This window comes from Arvicola amphibius, chromosome 5 (genome assembly GCF_903992535.2).
Source record: "Arvicola amphibius chromosome 5, mArvAmp1.2, whole genome shotgun sequence".
NCBI classification, from domain to species: domain Eukaryota; kingdom Metazoa; phylum Chordata; class Mammalia; order Rodentia; family Cricetidae; genus Arvicola; species Arvicola amphibius.
In genome coordinates, this window is record NC_052051.1 from 117,465,342 (window position 1) to 117,486,281 (window position 20,940).

At 40.0% G+C, this 20,940-nt stretch overlaps 1 protein-coding gene across 1 annotated transcript in view; it reads left to right on the forward strand.

The window, feature by feature from the left end:
* The window catches only part of Kctd16 (potassium channel tetramerization domain containing 16), a 262,468-nt gene extending 256,128 nt beyond the window's left edge, over positions 1-6,340 (forward strand). Inside the window, exon 2 of the mRNA XM_038331778.1 lies at positions 5,889-6,340. Within this exon, the coding sequence (XP_038187706.1) occupies positions 5,889-6,340 (452 nt within the window). The remainder of the gene's footprint in view (positions 1-5,888) is intronic.
* Positions 6,341-20,940: the final 14,600 nt, after the last annotated feature.

The following is a 20,940-nucleotide window of genomic DNA, read 5'->3' on the forward strand; positions in this document are numbered from 1 at the left end:
GAGTTTAGGATGGGTTTAAATTGTGCTGGAGAAGAGAAAGGTAAACCCATTCTCTGAAGTTATATTTCAGTATTTGTGTTTGTGCTGATATGAGTAAGTTAAGCAGGTGTAGAATAGAAGAGTGTGTGTTGCCAGCAAGGCAAGAACAAATTGAAAACCCTGAAGTGTAAAAGGGGGCAGAGGGCAGGAGCTGAAGTGAGAGGACGGCTTTCTTTTACTGCCATGTACCAAGTCTTCTGTGATATCCATTCCAGCTGCCCGAGAGGGCTGTCTTTTATCCATTGTCTTCCTTCAGAGCATTCGTGTGTTCTTATGAAGGCACCATCTCTGCTCCAAAGCTGCCCTCTGTGCCATGCTCTGTAATGTCAGGACTCACCAGTCACACGAGGACACTGTTCATATACACAGCTGTCTATTTCTTGGATTTTGTCAGGAGTGGATGCTGGAGGAAGGTGTGAGCCATGTAGCTGAGAAAGAAGGACTGGCTTGCTTCAGTCTGCATCTGCTTGACTTTGCCCCAGAGCCATTGGCTCTAGTTCTCCCTCCATCGTGACCCACAGAGGTAGACTCCTTCAGGTACCATCACCAGAAGAGTGGCAGGCTTTCCTCATCCTCCTCCACCGGACTTCTTCTAAGCCATTTAGGCTTTAGCATTTGTATATTCTTCTGTACATCTTTGCAGACAGCAGCTATAGCTCCAGTCATTCTAACTATCTCTTCAGTGTTACTTTTCTCTTTCTAATGTCTGCTTATTTACCTTTTATCGAATCCTCCCTGTTGGACACTCTTGGAGTATCTGGCTTCCTGACTGATGTGTGGAAGCCTTAATTATCTTTTCTTGTTCATATATACCACCTCTTAAATAGGGGTCCCAGCTGGACCTACCCAACGCTAAATGCCCTTGAGTGAAGGAAAAAGGTCTGCCAGAAGCAAGAAATGATGATTGTCAAGCTTAAGGACCCTTTTTGTCCAGGAGTGTTCACAGCCTGCCTCTCCCCAATCTCCACCATTCAATGTATCTTCGAAGGTTATCAGAATTAGGAAAACATCAATTTGCTCATGATCGACTTTTCAGCTGTGAGACCAAGAGTGTCTTTTAGCAGCCCTGTTAAATTAAATCTGGCCACCTCTCTCCCAGACTGCGAGGCTCCGACACCATTGATGGAGAAGCCGTGGAGGACCAGCTCTCCCAGCTGCTTCTGTAATGAAGTGCATTGTACTCTGGGCCATTAGCAGGTGGAGAATTTGAAGTGCGGGTAGATTACAGAGACGCCTCCTTTAAAAATGCATAAGCACTTTGTGAGTTTGCTAAGTCATGCCTCACTCTGCTGGCCTTGAATGGAGGAAGCATTCCTCATAGGCTTTCCTTTCCTATTACCAGTAAGGCTCTGTGGAAGCTGAGACACCTCAGTCATACCATCTGCCTGACTGGTCCTTGATGTGGCCGAGATGTAAACTATTCAAAGATTTGGATGTAGATATTTGGAAAGCTGATTTTCTCATTTTCCCTGCACTTAATTTAAAACACAAAGTTCTTCATGTCCTGCATTTTCAAGTGAATATGTGTTCTGGACAACTCATCTACATGTTAACTTTTAAGCACTATGCTGGAAGACTCCATCCTTCCAGAAGTCTATCTGGTCACACAGTACCTGCCATATACTCTTGGTGCTTGTCATTAGTATCCCTTTCATTGCCAAGTTAGGCATTACCAGATACCCAGCATTTTTCTGCTGTGTCCAGCTGTGGCTATAGTGTCCTTTCTAATGAGACACTTAGGCCATCAATAACTATTGATTGTACAGTACATTTGTAGCAGAATCATCATTATATCAGTAAAATTTCTATTTGGGATGTTTATGGAGATTGAGGTCTGACTTGCAGTATAACCAATATATTTGAATGAATGGAGTATATCCAACATTGTCACAGAAGCCCTCAAACTCAGAAATGACTTATAGAACAAAGCAAAGTGGTATTATCAAACTCAGAAATGACTTATAGGACAAAGCAAAGTGGTATTACCAAACTTTAGGTCCAGCAATTAATTAATTGTCCTTCAAAGGACAATGGGTTTTCTTCTCTTTCACATACCCTTAAGTTAGGCTTTTCTCTGAAAGAAATGATTTTCTCCCCATTATTGACTCATCAGTTGTAACCTGTTTTCTTGTTAAATTCAAAGATGCCAACCAGTATAGAAACCTCACAGATTAGAAGTGAGCACTGGGGTATTTGTGATTCTGTTCTTCTCCATTATTGGGAAGATCCTAGAATACTTTATGTTGCAGAGTTGACTTTGCATAGGTCTTTCATGGTTTCTTAACATTTGTGAGCATGCCTCAGAGGGACGGCAAGGGCAAGGGGCATTGTGCTTGCAGCCCCTTCTGCCCGAGTCTCACACCTCTGATCCAGTTACATTCTTGGGAGGAGAGTGGTTGGATACCGTGCTTCTGAGAAGGAGGTGGTAGACTTCTCTGTTCCACATGACTATTTTCAAATTTCATACTGGCTCTGTTTGGATTGTATTAATCCCATCTGCTTCCTTGATTTCAAAACAGTATAAAGGCTTCAGAAGTCATTTTATAAATTGTCTTGCCAAAATGGTAAAATATTCAAATGTTCTTGTGAGATATAAATGCATTAGTAGTGACAAGCTACATTAAAATTAAGTTGTTCAATTTCCTTGTAAGAGTGATAGTGCCCGGACTGAACGGAAGGTAATAATTCTATTTGCCTGGAAGCTGGAGAACCCAGATGACACTGAAGTGCAGGATTGTCCTTGCAGCTTTAAGAAACAAACTGCAGTAGTGCCAGGTCCCTCACGTGCCATGCAGCGCAAGGCTGCACATGAATGCACAGGGATTGGCCACATATGGGTTTGGGTGCTGCTTAAGAAGATTCAGATTTCCTTTGGAGCTTGGTGACTGGAGGGACTTCCCTGGGGAAGACAATTTCTGGGCAGGAACATATATTTCTATTGACTCGGTGGGGTTGCTTGTTCAAGTGTTTTGTTACATTGTTTTAAGGTAATAGACAAGTGTGTTCCAAATAATGTATGTGTGTGTCGTGTGTGTATGTATGTATGTGTGTGTGTGTATGTGTGTGTGTGTGTATGTGTGTGTGTGTGTGTGTGCTCCCTGCCTCTTTCCTGCATTTCCCTTCCTTATCCTCCTATTCCTTTCTTTCCTCTTCTTTTGTCTCAATGCTAAATTTAATTTCTAAACACTCTCCAGAGAACCAGGTTAGATAAACTCTCACCTGAAGTGATTACTTTTATTTAGTCCAATTCAATGGAATTACCCCACTGTGAGTTGTATTAGTAAGAAATGACTCCAGTGTCCGGCAGCTGAGGCAGCTTCTGCTGACAAGACCTGAGAACTGTTGTCCTCAGTCCCCTGGCAGACCGAAAGCCCTGGGCACTGCAAGCATTTCTAAGCACAAGCAGTTTCGCTGTCGCGCAGAAGGTATTTATTTGTAATAACTGAGAATGGCTATGGCATTGCTGCTATTATGATTCCTTTTGGCTAATTGGATTGCTGCATTTAATTTAATAGCTATATAAGCACAACGATTACTCAGTCATATGTTAGAAAGTGACTGTACTGGATGAGTGTGTAAAAGTTAGGCATTCTGGGACTGTGATTTAGAGAGAAATATTTTTATTTCCTCTCAAAAAATATGACTACTTGGCACATGTGAAAATCATTTTTACATGTGAAATAGAGACATTACATAGGATGTCAAGGGGTGACTTTTTTTTAATAGGTTCATTTCTTTGACCGTATTAGAAATGTCAATGAACAAGATTTTTTGATAATGATACCTATTGTTTATTAGAATAAGTCATAGTAAAATCAAAACTGGATTTTTAAAAATCATAGAAAATATTTCATTACCTTTCTATTACATTAATAATATATAATGTATTATATATAATAATAAGGATGTTGGTCTTCCTTCGTATTTTTATGGCATCAGTGAAGTTGGTGAATTGAAACGCTCAGCTGTACCAGGCTTTCTCTTTTGGACCACCAACCAGCTCCCAAATCACAACACAGAGACTTCTTATTTGCTATGAATGCTTGATTTAGCATAGGCTAATTTCTGGGTAGTTCTTTTAACTGAAATTAACCCATTCCTCTTTATCTACTTTGCCTTGGGGCTTATTACTTTTCTTTCCTTCTGTATATCTCCACTGCTTCTCTGGCTGGCTAGTTGGTGGCTGCCTGGTTTCTTGCCTTGGGCATTTTCTCTCTCTTTCCCCCTCGTTCTCTTCTTTCTTTTCCCTTCTCTCCTTCTCCTGAGTCTAGAGCCTTGATTCTTCCTCCTATTTAGTCTCTCTGCCTGCCAGTGCCATCTATCCCTCTCTCTGCCTAACTAGTGGCCGTTCAGCTCTTTATTAGATCAATTAGGTGCCTTAGGCAGGCAAGGCGAAACAGATCCAACACTTCTTTATCTAGTTAAACACACATCCTTTCATCCTTAAACAAATGCAGCATGAATAATTATAACACACCTTTACACAGTTTAAGTAATATTCCTCCGTATAACCAAATGTAACACATCTTTGCCTAGTTAAAGTAATATTCCACGACACCCAGCCTGTAATAAATTATCAGTTCATAGAATGACTCCCGGAGCCTTTGGGCTGCTTAGAGACTGGAAGGTTGGCGACAATAACTTAGGTTTGAGAAAGTTCTTTTGGGTCACGAGCCACAACTGTGTATCTGAAAATTTGCTCTGCCTCCAAGCTGTTGAACTTACTTTTAAGAGTAAAGATGGATATCTACTCTTATCAGAGGATAGAGACAGATGCTCTCATATTGGCTTAAACTAAGAATAAACTTTATGGATCTTATAACATGTCTACCGACAAGACTAGCTTCAGGCACGGCTTGATCCAGCTCCTTTGAAGTTCTTTACTAAGATGCTTTGTATTATTGAGTTTCTTTGCTATAACCTGGGTGATTGCTTAGACCTACAACAATGAACTCTTCACTATGGCTATGTCGGGAAGATAGTGGTTTAGAAGCTGCTGGGACAAGACTTACAGCTACAGTCATACCTGTGAGGAGGCATGCATTTTTAGGAGAGATGTACAGGGACAACAGAGAAATTCACACTCGAACAGTAGTCTGAGAAGCAAGAATTTTACAGACAGGCGATTTGTTTCAGGAAGCAGTTAATTGCCTTGGTTGTAACACTTGGGACATCTGTATTCAAATACCAGCTCTTCCACGAGCTATTCAAATCACGGCACATCTGTTAAGCTGTCTGGGTCTTAGTGTTTCCACATGTGTAATTGCTAAGTGGAGCTCTCGTGCTCCTAGGATGATGGAAAACCAATGAGATGCTGGGGCTGGCCGGAGCCCTCTTCACTCACCGCTGCATTTCCCCTTATATGAATAGCCTCTTCCTGGATCCTGGCTGCTACCGGTGGAGCTTTAGCTGAGGGTTCAGTGCTACCCACGGTAAAATTGGCACACATTTTCTGAGATTACTGTATGCCACCTACTCCATTCTGCTTGTCTCATCTAAGCCATCCCCAAGACTGCAGCTACTAAGAAAGTTATTATCTTGGCGTTATGGCTGGTAGAACTGAAGCCTTAAAGATTTGGATCTGTCAGGTACCCAGGACTGATAAATACCTGGGTATTTCTACCTAGGGCTCTTGAGTGCAGTGTTGGTGCGCTTCAGCATGATACCGTATTATAGTAGATTCACAGTCTTCTATTAGTAATGGATGTCCCTTTGATGACTTAGTTTCTGGATGATGCTATTGTATTATATTGTATTGAATACCTGTATTCTCTGAGCACTAATGTGTTCGTCTTCTGGATCACCCTGAGTTGCAGACACTCATTTGTGGGTCTGTGTTTCCCTTTCAGGTGAGCCTTCCAGGTGGTCCTCCTCTCATTGTGATTGCTGCTGCAAGAATGGCAAGGGAGACAAAGGGGAGAGCGGCACCTCCTGCAATGACCTCTCTACTTCCAGCTGCGACAGCCAGTCAGAGGCCAGCTCTCCCCAGGAGACGGTGATCTGTGGTCCTGTAACACGCCAGAGCAACATCCAGACCCTGGACAGGCCCATTAAGAAGGGCCCCGTGCAGCTGATCCAGCAGTCAGAGATGAGGCGGAAAAGTGACCTGCTCAGGACTCTGACGTCAGGCTCCAGGGAGTCGAACATAAGCAGCAAAAAGAAAGCTGCGAAGGAAAAGCTCTCCATCGAAGAGGAGCTGGAGAAGTGCATCCAGGATTTCCTGAAGATCAAGATTCCAGATCGCTTCCCTGAGAGAAAACATCCTTGGCAGTCTGAACTTTTACGGAAGTATCATCTATAGAGGAGGGCTCGGGGTAGTCGCCACTTTGAAATAAAGCTCCCCAAAGGAGCACATATGTTAAAGGAAAAGTATCAACTAACGATCCACGTTTGTTAGAACACAATAGTCCATTGATGTACTACTGCCTACTTTAACTAGCTCACCTTAATGTGTAAATCCACAGGGTAGATTCCTTTTCAGATGTGGAACCAGAAGCGAGCTCCTGTGTTGTCCTTTGTCTTTCATTAACTTGATCTCATGTGCCGGGAATCTTCCCTACAGTGAAAGCTGTAGCTGATTAGCTCACAGGCTTTGGGGCTCATGTATCTCAAACCGGATTTCTATGTTTGTTTTCTCATATTATGCCTCCTTCCTTTGGCCAAGGATGGGGAAAGAGTCAAGATTTTTATTATTTTTTTCTTCGGTTTTGTTTATGGGGTGAAGGGAGAATGGTGGATTTGTGTGATTTTTTCACTTAGATCTCTACGTGCCAGTTACTATTGACTCTGTATGCATGAGCACTTGTGCACCACAAGCACAATCTATGTTTGTATATACACACAATGGATGCACACGACCCAGGGCCTGGACAGCCAAGGACTGACATCCTGCTTCCAGCTGCCCCAACAAGAGCATTCAGACAAAGAAACCTCTGCCTCTTCATTAAAACCCTTCTGGGTAGATTTCCCAGCCTCCCTTCACAACACTTTCTAACGCTGAATAGCTCCCCCCATCATCAATAAAATCTCTTTCTTATTTTGAAATACATACCTTCAGGCACCTTTGCACTGCTGTGCTCTTTCCCTACGTTGGGAGACAGTGGGATGAGCTAGTGGAACACTGTGTATGTTTAACAAACAAGCAGATATTCACATCCACAAAGGTAGCTTTGAGATGCCCTGCACTCAGCCTTCTCCATTCGTATTTGAAGATCCCCATTCTCCACCTGACTCGGAGTTCTAACTTGCCCACATATTATTGATGAGGCCTTTTGTTCAGGCAAGTTCTTTGCATCCCTATGAGTTGTGAAGCTAGGAACAACACCCAATAATTGAAGATGCATCCAGCCTTTGGTTTGCTTGCTTTAGAGGATCTGTACCCCCACATGCTTCTTAATTTCTCATATGAACTTTAAACTACCCCTGTACATTGTTGCTTGCTTGTAGACAGGCTTGGTTGCCTTTGGGATCCTGGGGTTTGATTGTGGCCATATTATGGCTTAGTTGTACCATTTCTGTAATGTCTGTAAGGACCCACGTGGATGGCTGGAACACAAAAGTTATGAATTTGACTTTTTAAGCTTTTTTAAAAAATATATTCCTGACCTGTATAGTTACAGTCCAAAAGAAACTGTTAACAATGTCTACCCACATGCCTCTTGTCTTCTATTAATCTCCCAACAGTTCTTTTGTTCACTTGTGCTAAATGAATGTCCAAAGACAACCTTTAATTTTCAGCATTTATCACACATCTTAGGGTAACTGAAAAATGATTTTTCACTATAATGTGCCAAGCATTCCTAATTTTTTGATCTGTGTGTGTGTGTGCGCGCGCGGGTGCGTGCACACACACATGTGTGTAGTTAGCACAAGTAATAATGACAACCAGACAGTGTCTATGGGAGAAAAAATCTAATGACCAGTTTCTTTGTTCTTAAGAAAACTTTTTAAAAGGTACATTTATTATTTAAACATTTCCTCATTGATTTATTGATGTCTGTTAGTATATGGTTGTCTTTCTGAATTTTTTGTAATTCTTGACTACACAGGTGGGTAATAGGATAAGGCAATGTTTTCTTGTTCTAATGATTCAGATAAAGTTTAAAATTTTATTTAAGTGAAAAAGAAAGTTTCCTTGGGGTGCTGAATTGCCAGGAAAATTATCATTTCTGAAAGTATTTTTTTGTGTATTATATTTTATCAGATAGTTGATAGATAGCTTTGTGTGTGAACCCTACTAATGCATCTTCATTGTCTCTCTGTCTCTTGATGGTAAATCAAAGATACCATCATACTAACTACGGAAGATACTGGGAAGCATTATGGATTTTAATGGGTCAGAAGAATTTGGATGTGAATTGTGGATCGGATGATCATTGACTCACTGAAAGGGCTGTCAGAGATCTGATGTTTGCATAAACTGGCCAAAGTCCGTTTCCTTAAATTTCAGCACTAATCATAATGGTATCAAGAAAGAGAGGCACTCAAGAACTGGGTAGGCCATCAACCCACAGATACTGCTACAATCTTCAGAGAAGAAATGAAACGCTTTACCCACGGTCTTAGAGCAACTGCAGGCTATACTATTAAGGTATTTTTTTTTCCTTCACGGGTACTATTTGTGCCCACAATGAACAAGCTTAGTAGTAGAGAGCTGTTGAAAAACAACAACATATCACTTTCATTTGGGGCTACCTATAATGTGACACCTGCCCCATGGTAAAATGTTTAAACAGAAAAGACGAAAAAACCTGACATCCGCTTGTGAGGTTATGGACATGTTCAGAAATCTAGCCCAGGTCAGTAGAAGACTTTGAGGAGGTACCAAGAACATAAAGTCTTAGGTTCCCTTTGGTGAGGAGATACTCAGTGTGCTCCTTAAAGTCCTCAGCACACTGGAAAGAATCTCTGGCTAAGTGAGCCCTAAGATTAAGCACTCTGCTATCCCCAGCTTCAGAGCCCTAAGTACAGTTATAGACAGAGCAATATATGTTTAGTTCAGTTCCTGAATGTAGATTTTGACAGGAGCTGTCCATTGTTGCTATGAAGAAATGAATATCACTGGATGGTCAAATGAATGAGACTTGACATGTATAGAGACTTAGTTTGGGCTGCCTTCTCTGAAATCCTATAAGGCTAAATCCAATAAATTTGGGGAGATCATTCCCTAAATGGATATGAGTCTCCTGGAGTCAGGGACATATTTATAAAGTCCTCCTACCTACTGTTAAGAAGGGAACAAAAATACAAATAGCAGAGGGAAAGGAAAACGCAACTCTTAACATACTATAGTGACCTCTTCTGTGGGATTTTTTTGTTTGTTTGTTTGTTTGTTTTGAGACAGTGTTTCTCTGTAGCTTTGGAGCCTATTCTGGAACTTGCTCTATAGACCAGGCTGGCCTTGAACTCATAGAGATTCACCTGCCTCTGCTTCATGAGTGCTGGGAATAAAGGTGTAGGTTACCACCGCCTGCTCAGAAAAAAAATGCAGTAATATATAGTTATGAGTGATCTTGTGAAGTGGCTTCCAAACTATGCTGTGATGTATCCCTTTGTACATAAGCACAGCTACCCTGCTGGAAAAGCATGCATGCTGAGCTTCTAGAAGAGAGGAAGAGTCCAATGACAAACATGCCCCATAGTGGAACGCCTATTCCAGCTGACTCATTTTGGAGCAATGCTTGATTAAAAGAGGGACCACATGGAACTTTCCATGCATCCGTTGGCCTTGTTTGATTCAGAAGCATCCTTTCCCACAGATGGCAGGTGTCTGGTTTATTATTCATTCTCTTAGCCACCCCTGCTTATGATTCGGGGCTGTGTTTGCTTCTCCAGACTCTCCAACCCTCTGAATATCTTTTTCCCCCTAAGCATAACATTCTCCTAGGAGGGAAAGAAACGGCAGATACAGCATTTTGAAAAATTGCTCCAGTACAGTTCCTACAGAGGAAGTCAAATTTTGACTCTTAACTTTTTTCTCTTTTTTGATGTAGAGTAGAGTAGACTAACCCGGAAGAACTAAGTCTTGGTGTTTCTACCACTGGTACACTGTCACACAATTTGAGTCATGTTGGCCTTATGTTTGGTCTTCGCTAGAATTAATAAGACATTTTCTGTGAACTTATAGGATGAATTCTTTGTCATCTCTACTTGACATAACAATTTTCTAAGGAAAAATGAAGGGAATTATTTTCCCCCTTGGTGACTCTGTGGCAGATAAATGTTTTTGCCAATTTGCATGCTGAGTTATAGGTTTTAGCATGGGCCATTTCTCTCTTTAATGTCTTGGTACTGTTGGCATCTTACAGTCTTGATGGCCCACTGTTCCAATTTATTTATTTTCTTTTAGGGTGTCAAAGGAACACACTAGAGAAAGAGTCAGCATGAAGAGTGTGTATTTGGGATTACAATGGAGTTAGATGTCAATGGTAAGGGACTATACAATGATGGGTATCTGCGGAGAAATGAGAAGGAATAAAACATGACAGATTGAGTTTGATTTATATTGCCTTCATCATTCTAGCTCGAGGAAAAATATGATTATTGTGCCCTATTCTTGTGGAAAGAAGAGTCTTCAACTTTAATAACCACAGCTTTGTGATGTATTTGCTTAGAAATTTCTGTTCTTCTCATTTTGCTAAGGACACTGGACAGGGGATTTTCCCCGAGTGACCACTGTTGCAATTTTTTTTCTTTTTTGTAGCCCAGTAATCATCACACATTAAAACCCATTATGGCACTTTCTGAAGAGGAGATCCCCTTATGTGGACTTCAGAGTCAGCCTCATACAACTTGAAGCAGGGCCAGGGAAGCTGAATTTTGAGCTAGTTATGTTTAATAATTTTGATGGTCCAAGGGCCCCACTTTAAGAAATTGCTATTGAGGAACTAAGGCGAAGTCAACATGTAATTCAAAGCACATGTCATTCACTGTCACAGAAAAAAAAGCATGTTTTAGGACTAGGCCACTAGTATTTTTCCAAAATCCATTTGTATTGTTTCATCTGCCTTTCAACCAAAGTTTTCTTCCCATAGTTCTGTGTTTGTGCCTTTTCCTTGAGTTGGAAAGCCTCTGTCAGCACAGCTTTGTCTTGGTAGATGGGCCTCCACTCCTCACTCGGAAAGTCTGTATCATTATAGCTTTAACCCAGGCGAATGGGGAACATCTCTAAGAAAAGTGTATTTTAATACTACCCAACAGCAAATGAAATTAATGACTTTTTTGGGTCAGTTCATTTTATTACTCAGTTTGGATCAAAGGAGCCAGAAAATCATTCATAATTTAATTACTATGCTGCCCCAAAGATGGTTCTGTTGGTGAAATATATAGATAATACCAAAGCAAGGAGGAGTAATCGGTGAATTCAGTTGTTTTATCAGTACAGTCTTAAACCACTAAATCGCTTGCTTTGTCCAGTTTGACTCAAGCAAGTTCTGATGCTCATGGATAATGGAGATGTTGAATCATAACATTAACCAAAAATGTAAAACAAAAGTTTGTATATAAGAATAAACATATGAGAAAGGACAGGAGGAATTAAAAATGGTGATAACCCAACTGTAAGGACACAAAAGAAATGAAGTGCTATTTTTTTTTAGTCTTTCTACCAGAAAAGATTGTTAAACCATGGTCTCTCTCTCCCCTATCTCTGTCTGTCTCCATCTCTCTGTCTCTGTCTCTCTCTCATACACACATACACCACAAAGGTCAGAAGGTTACAGTGACTCACTAAGCTGACCCTAGCACATAACAGAAGAATAATTGAATAGATGTCAAGTACCCTTACAGCACAAGAAACAGAGTAATTAACTTGTCATGAGCATTGATGAACATTTAAATAAATACAAAAGGAAGTGAGGAACAGCTAAAGAAACAGATGAACTTGAACAGCTAACTAAGATTATTTGTCAATATAAACATACACACACACACACACACACACACCATAGTGCCATTTGTTTTAGTCTGTTGCTTTCTGTCTTCTGCACCCCAGGTGGGAAGATGCCTTTATTGCCCCAACTTCCTAACCTCTTAAAAAACAACAAATTCTTCTTGTTAGTGAACAAATTTTAAGTACTAGAAATCAGTCATGCTTTATTTACGAAAACTGGTTTTTTTTTTTTTTTAAAGATAAAAAAGAACATGTTCCCTAACCCAGCAATTATCATGTGGTTTGCTCTGGAGGAGGGTAGGGGCAATTTTCCCATTAATCAGCCTTGTAGAAGCACTTAGAGGCCAACTAGGGATTTAGTGAGTCTGGGCTTCTGTGATCTGCTCTGTCTTGTTTAGGTTATTCTTAGAATGAACCCCTACCTATTACCTGGATTTACACAATAAAAAACAACAAAACTTTAGGTTCTCTCTCTATTTTTTTTTTGATATTGGCTCTATCTATCACCAATGGTAGCAGAACCAGAAAACTGATGTATTACAAAGTAACAAAGAGATATTGCCCAATTGCATCTGTGTGTACATGGTGTGGGTGTGCACACACATATGACTTGCCTTTACATTCATGTTAGGGCAATGGTTATTGATCATTTGAGCACACAGAAAAAGTCTTTGGTTAGGAAATTTAATTTATATTTAAAATTCTGAACAATAGATTACCATTTAGAATATTGACTAATTGATATTGGTCCCCTGATATTATTTTTTATTGTTGTTGTTTTTTGTTTTGTTGAGATAAGCTTTCTCTGTAGCTTTGGTGCCTGTCCTGGAACTAGCTCCTGTAGACCAGGCTGACCTCAAACTCACAGAGATCTGTCTGCCTCTGCCTCCCAAGTGCTGGGATTAAAGTCATGTACCACCACCACCCAGCTAGTTCCCTGATATTATTAAAACATAACACATGTCTGGGGTCGGGGGAGGTCAAACTCCCTGTTACCATGTGTAAAGTCAATGTAATCTTACATAAAAATAAACAAACAAATAGGAAAGGAACAGAATGTAGTGTCAGGAATTGAACCCAGGAATTAGGGTAGGGAAGCAAGGGCCCCAGCACTTAGCTACAACTGAAGCCCAGAAGAATGCATTTGGCAGAAGCAAAACTAGAATTCATATTGGTCATTGAGAGTTTTTCTCCATTGTGACCAGGGGTTAGTAGTTTATCTTTTTCTGTGTAGACAACATTTTTAGAAATTCTTTTTTCAAATTTGTGGTTTGCACAAATTGTGTGCATTTAAGGCAATTCCTGTCAACTAGGGATGATTTTGTGGCCCAGCAGTCTTTGGCAATACCTGCAGATGTTTTGGCTATCATGATGGAGGGGTGCTGCTGAAATCCAGTGAGTAGAGATGAGGTGCACCACCAAGACCCCCCCATTTCCCAAGAAAGACACCCCCACAACAAACAATGTCAATTTAAAACTTTTAATACTGCCTAAGACAAGAAACTTAACTAAGGAAAGCTCTCTATTTATTGTTTTTCCTTTTTGTTTTTTCCCCCAATATAATATCTCTATTGATGCTTTGGGATTTCTATACCATGCACTCCGATCACATTCACTTCCCATTCCTCCAAATCCACCCTCCCATCCTTGTACCCCATTCCCCCCAAAAGAGAAAAAAATAAATAAAGAACTACACTAAGTCCTATTTATGCTATCCACTCATTGGAGCATGGTGAAACTCCCGGAGGCCAGTACCTTAAAGATAACGAGTCCTTTCCCTGCTGGAAGCCATGGCTTCCTTTCTGCACCATGTCTAGGAAAAAAAAAAAAAAAAAAACTTCAAGGCACAAGCTAAGAAAGTACAACAATCACCAACTTAAATGTATATGCATTTTATATGATGCCTGATGCAGCCATCCCTTTCTGTAGATGTGAGCGCTGAGGTTGGGAAGAAGGAATATGCCATCTTTTGGGAGAGCATGAAAGCAGTCTGGGTCTTAGGCAGTCAGGTGACTTCTAGGTGAGTCTTTTTGTCTTCCTCTCCCAATTACACTTCATCAATGTTACCATTCATGTCAACAGCTAGGTGTATCAGTCCTGAAGCACGCTGGAGCATTTTGGGCTCTGCATGACCCTGTTGGAATGCTTTCTAAGTGATCAACAGTAGACCACAAGATCTCAGACACGAAATCGGGAAGGGGGAGATAATTCTCACAGTGGAACTGAACCAAAGATTCCATTATTTTAACTGTTTATTGTACACTTTATGTTCTTGGGTTGAATGTCCACTTATTGAAGAGGACACTTAGATCTTGAAAAATATGTTTCATTGTTTCATAGATTTGTACAGGGCTGGCTCTCACTCCCTGTCTTCATAGACATGACAAGCCTCAGAATCCCTGGGTGCTGAGCCTTATCTAACAGGTTCACGTAAACTCTCTGAGGAAACTTTTGTGGCCTTAAATAATTTGATATCTGTTTTAAATTTATCAAACCAGCATTAAAGTGATAGAGTAAAGATCCGATCACTATAGCCCCATCTTACCAAAGGGAAACTAAAGACTGGAGAGTTTAAATCAATCAGCCAATCAAATATTTGTTTGTGTATGCACTCATCAAATATTGGTGGGGTGCATGCCATGTAAACATCACTGCAACGAACTACATAAACTAACAGGAAATCCAATTTTGAATGAAGAACTTGAATTGAATCCATTTCACACAAACATATTATTTCTGTATGTTTTATATATTTATCCTATATGTATATATTGGATCATCATACTAGAATTATAAGTTCAAAAACAAGTTTTTAAATAATATATATTAAGGACTTGTCATTTCACACCAGAAACTCTACTTGGTATTTATTGAATATACCTTATTTCACTAAATTCTTTAATAATCTAACAATGCATCTCCTCTCACTGCCGCTTGCCTTACAGATAAGCTCAATAAAGCTCAGAAAGAAAATACAGCACACCGTCCCATACAACAGTGGCAGAAACAAATTTTCTCTTGGGCTTATTGTATTCCAAAGGCTGTGGACTTAACCGTCTCATAAATAACTGCTTCACCTTTTTATTCCGAGCTTTTATCTGTTTCTCCTTTTCTTTTACTGTCAGTAAAGAGTAGTCAGTATGCTCTCTGCCCAGCACCCATTCTAAAAGAAATGAGATATTTTAAACCAAAACTGATATTGGACATGAATTTCCAAAGGAGACAAGGAAAAGGGTAAATTTGGAAGGTAGTTCTCTGTTCTCTCTGCCACAGATTTTACCTTGCACTGCAAACTCTACGAGGGGCAGTCACAGGGCACAACTGATGGCACCCTGTCTGGCCCTAAGAGATGCTCGCCCTAGGCTGGGTTCTGTACAAGGAATACCTGAGACTGCTTGACATGCTGTGTATAGGGCACCAGGGAAAATTTCAAAAGACATGCAACAGGTGGGTGATTGGGCACATGTGTTACACAGACGTGTGTCTGTGTACCCTTCTGCTTTCTCATTTTGACTTTTAAGCAAATATTAGGTTCTTTTTTACTCAAGTCAGATCAAAATACAAACACATTGGCTTTCTGCATCCCACAATGTCTCGTGATTGCTTTTCTAAGCTAGGGTGGGGGATAAGGCAAAAAAAAAGAAAAGGCAATGAAATGCAAGACTGTGTGTAAGGAGCATGGGTATCTGGGTGTTTTGTGTGTTGGTATATAAATTGCATGTATATATGTATATATGTGTGTACATCTATCTAGATGTATATTTATATAAATAGCTATATATCTATACATATGTATACACATAAACACGTAACTTGGAACATTGAAATTTTGAGTTTAGGAAACTAATTATTACAGTTTATATTGGTTTCCTAGATAGTCTACTGTAGTTCTGGTTTCCAGAATTCTCTTCTACTATGAATGTATATATTTATTAATGATGCAGAGAATATGATACCAATACTTAGATTTATCTTCTATGGATAAAACAAACAAAAAATGTATTTAAAGAAATGCCAAACCATTGGTTTGAATGTCAAACTATGTGTTTCAAATTTGCTCATGACAAGAATAAAACACAAGGAGAGAAACAAAATGCCACCAAATGCAAGTGGTAGAAAAGAAAGAAATGATAGCACAACCCTCCTGGATATTCCCAGTGCAATTTCACTGGCCTTTCGATTAAATTGCTCTCTCATAGTCCATAGGGTCAATACAGCTTGCGCGATTATTGTTGAACTGTTTATCAGCCTAATTATTTTGAAGTTACAGCAATCAGTTTGCAATATGCATATTGAAAACAAGTGCCAAGTCTCCAGGGCACATGGAGCACACCAAACACTCTTCAGTCTCCTGCCAATCACTCTTTCAGACTGTTTACACAAGTACCAAAAAGTTGCTCAGAAAAGGAGGATCAGAGTCAAATGAAAGGAAGCAGGTCTTACTTGTTTGGATAGCCGATAGACAGAAGAGATAAATGTCTAAATTTACTGCAGAAAGGGAGGCTACATGCTCAGTCAGAGTCAAGCACTTTGGAGATTGTGGGAGAATGTGAGAGGTGTTTGAAGTTGGCCTATGCAAGCTTCCTGGGTGCTTCATGGGATCAGGTTGTAAGCATATAAGCCTGACCCTTCAAAGAGTCTGTTTCTCAAGCCAGGGCTCAGCTGATAGAGCAAGATCTCTCCTCCAGGGGACCTGTGCGGAGTGTCCATAGAACCAGACACCCAGGTGCACCAGTGGGCGAATTTTCTCCATGAGCCCTCTACAGGTGTGGTCTTGAAGGCTTGAGGAAAAAATATGTTTTCTTTTTGCTTTTTAATTAATTGTTCTAATGAAGTTTACAGTAATTTTTTGTTCCTAGCAATTTGGATCAGATGGGAAGTTTTATACCACCCTGTCTTTGAGTTTCCTTTCAATTTTCTTCTGTTTGTTCATTTTTATTTTTATTTTTTAAAGGAAACTGAATCAGGAGAACTTTTTTAAAAAAAAAAAACATGTTCTGGCTATTTTAGAGAATGGTATGGCAATTAGTTTTGAAAGAATGGGGAAGTGAAGGTATCAACATTGCTCATTACTGTCCCTCGGTATAAAAAAACTGGATTAAGGATTTATTGAAATGGTATCCTCTCCAAAACGTTCAGAGACACTAACTTAGGAGAGCTTCATTTAAGCTTCTCTGAAATTGGTTATAGGGATCAACTTCCAGTGACACTCTTCAGGCTGGCAATAGTATTCGGCTAAGTCCATAAAGAATGACTATTTGTGATACTGGGGGGAAGTTAAACAAATTAAGTTCTCATTCCCCACATCTTTCATAACAAGCAGAGTACTACATAGAACCCAATTAACAGAACAATTTCTTTAAATTAAATGTAATTGCTTAAATAGTATGCACATCACCCTTGACCCTTCTCGACTATGAGGCTGTACTGAATAAGCTACCAGGAGATCTCCAGACACATTCAGCGGGGATTCTCACATTTCTTTCCTTTTGTCTCGGACGCTTTGAATGTGAAGTCACCCCACACATGGAAGCATCTGGATTTTGCTGGAAGTAACACTGATTGGTGATTGACAGGGGCCTTGCTCATGTTCCTTTTTTGCTGACCACATTCTGACACTTGATGATGGATCAGTTTGTTGCACATTGATATATACCAAGAGACACCTATTGAAATTACCTCTTCACTTTTCCAGTGCAGTTTGCTTGTACATACGTGTACCGTCAACTTGTTTACAGGTTCTTTTGTGTGTAATTGTGATAGCGGATTTAGCTCAAGCCCTAAAGGAATCTGTTTACTGAATGGTGTTAAAAATGAATGTGCTTATTACAGTATAAACATCATTAATTATGGACTCACATGAATGCATGTCTATATGTCATCAATTTCCATCAGCTCAGATATTCAACAAGGGTCTACAGTCTGTGAATAGCAAAAATACGTAAACTGCTGTGACTGGTAACAGTAACTGTTTTAACTTGCTTTGTAGCACTGTAGATCTTAGCCTGCTGTATTTCTTTCTTATATATTTGATTTTTGAGAGAAACACGGTTTAAAAAAAAGAAAGAATATCAATGTCCCAGTAGAATTGCATAGCATTTTGGCATTCACTGGTGAACTCAGAAGGCAAACACCTTCAGATGGGACAATAGCCCGAGCAGCATATGGGTGTATTCATACATATGTCTACGTATGTAAGATCTGAAATGCTAATGGCTACCATCCATCCTCACTGCCAATGGAAACAAACTTTCTTCTTTGGAATCACTGATGGATATGGAAAGGAATAATTTTCTATTAACTGCTTTCATATTTTGTTTCATTCATATAGTAGGGTAGATGATACAGGTGCAGTATCAGTATTGTAAAACTGTGTAGCAAAAACTACAAAAGTAATTCTGTGGATATATTTTAAAAGGCAGAACAGAAACTATATTTCAGATTCTTGTGTGAATATAATTACAAAACTAGTTAACTATTTTTATGTGTTTCCATAATGAGTCCATTTCATATACATTGTAATTTAGCACCAATCATAATAAATCATTTGGTAACATTTAGTTGTTATATATATATTTTAAGTACATATAAGAGATCAATGATTCAGCATTATTTCATGCTAACTCAGCATTTTACATAAAAGAAAATTAATGTTAGAATTGGTTTATTTCTAGTTTGATATGGCAGGTTGCCAAATGGGGTACAAGAAGAAGGAGATTGATAAATTATTTATTTAACATAGAGATTTAATATATTTAATATTAAATTGTTATCAGGACAGTGAATGGAAGCCCTGCCTCTGTCTCTTGTTGATTGGATGGTTTTGCAATAATTATTTATGAAATATCATCAGGCCCTGGTTTCTTCATTTGTACATGTAAAACAACAGATAATAAGATTTAGGTGAAAATTAAATCAGATAATCCAAAGAGATAATTTATCAGTATCTGACACATCAAACAGGTAAAATAATGACTCATACAGCCTCATTCCTACCACTCTGACAATGCCAATTTTAAAATGGGGCTTGGCTTCAGCACTCTAATATCTGAATATATTTACCTCCTGTTAGTAACTAATGAAATTGCCTATTATCCATTATGATTTTCACTCAATAGGGGAAATTATAGAAGAAAAATATTTCCTCAGATAGGAATTTTAAAAATAACTTGGTCTTTTGCTATGGTGCAGCGCATCAAGCAGAACCTTTCTCCCAAGAAGCACACACTCAAAAATGGAAAGAATTGAGTGGTGTATAGTTTGATAAATAGAATATCTTTCATGCATCCCACTTTGTAATTTCAAAGTCTTCTTCATAATATTTAATGTGAGCTCTATGAACTTTTCAGTAAAGAATCTTTTCAAATTTGTTAACCCAGAGTCTCCGACACTTTGCTCATGAAAGCTGTTATTGCTGACCCGTTCCTAGTCAAGTATAAGAAGATAAAACCCAACACTCCAAGAGGGGGAGGTTCTGTTTCAGGTGCGGAAGACCTGGGTTTGGAACCCCACCTGTGGCCTCAGGCTAAGACTTCTTTCAACAGCTCTCATGTAAATGACTGTTGACAGTTATGGGCTTATTCTGACTCTATAGCATCTCCCCCGCCCCCGCATGAACCGAGTGCCAAGCAGCAGAAAGGAAGGACTCCCGAGGCATAGGTATCCATAGATGCAGTCACCACGTGGGGTAGGGTGCAGGCTCTCGTTTGTTTCCACACGCTGACTTTTCAGTTGTCTCTATTAGAGCAGAAATCCTCCACCATGCTGACCTCAGAAGACCCAGGGGACTAAGCGCTTGCACCGACAAAAGGAATAGGGATGTTCGAGAGGGACTTTCCACATGCATTAGGAGATGGAAAGCTAGAGGGCTTGGGAAAAACACCCTGTCCTGAGAAGGTGGGAAGTCCAAGAAATCTGAAACCCCAAAGACTGGTTAAAATAACTATATTTCTTTAGACTCAGTCACAAAAAAGGCTCTCACCCCTGCCTACTACTCCAGGAGGATAGATAAAGAAAAATTAGTTATCAAGAGGAAAAGTTAGTTGTATACTTTCCGACTACGACGTCAAAGGATAAACAGCCGCCAGGATTTCGCTGCCCTTGTTCTTTTGGACACAGCATCTAGCTTCCTCACAAAGGCTTCAGGGACTCTGAGCTGGAGTGGAAGGAACTCTTCATTTTGTTCGAGAAGTGGTGGGTTTAGCAGGTGGCAGGTGGTGCACACCGAGGAAAACATTCTCCCCAGTGATGTTTGGGGAGTTTTGGGTGGAGTGTTTCTTCCATCACGTCAGCCCTGTAGTGATAAGCCAGTGTCTGCACACAGCCCCTGTCCAGAAACTCATCCCTCTGCCAAATTGAGTTCAACAGGACTTGATCAGAAGGATCATAACTATGGAACGGGGGCCGAGAAATAGCCCAAATCACCACCTTCAAAGCGAACACTTCTCCTCCCCTCTAATTTAGGTTCAAAGGCAGTGTTTCTTTCCATGTCTATATAACACTCAGAGCTCCCATCAATCCTGACTCCGATGGCAGCTGCCACAGAAAGAGGTCATGGTGGGTGTTTTTCCCAACAGGAGGCTAGCAAAAGTTCCTCTCCAGACAAGACAACTTCAGACTTAAATAAGCCATCCTCATCTTATGAGTTCATAAAATTATAGTATGTCAGCAAAGGCCAAGGAGGGAGTGCTGTTGAAATGCTTAGAATGCCAGAGAGCTCCTGTGGATCCACTGTGGGTCCTTAGCAACAATGTGAGCAGAGAACCCAAGTCAATGTCTGGCATGAAACTCAGCCTTCCCCTTGATTTTCTCTTTCCTCCGGCCATCTTGATGTGCCTTTTTAAAGCTGGTTATGAAATGCTGCTATTCCGTAACCAAGTCTGAGCTCACGCAGACAAATGAGCTCTACATGTCTGTGATGGATAATATGAAGCTATTAAATTTGGTGTCTCTGAGACCTAAAGTTACACAGCTGCATGACACATTATTTTTATTCCTTTCTCTTTCATATG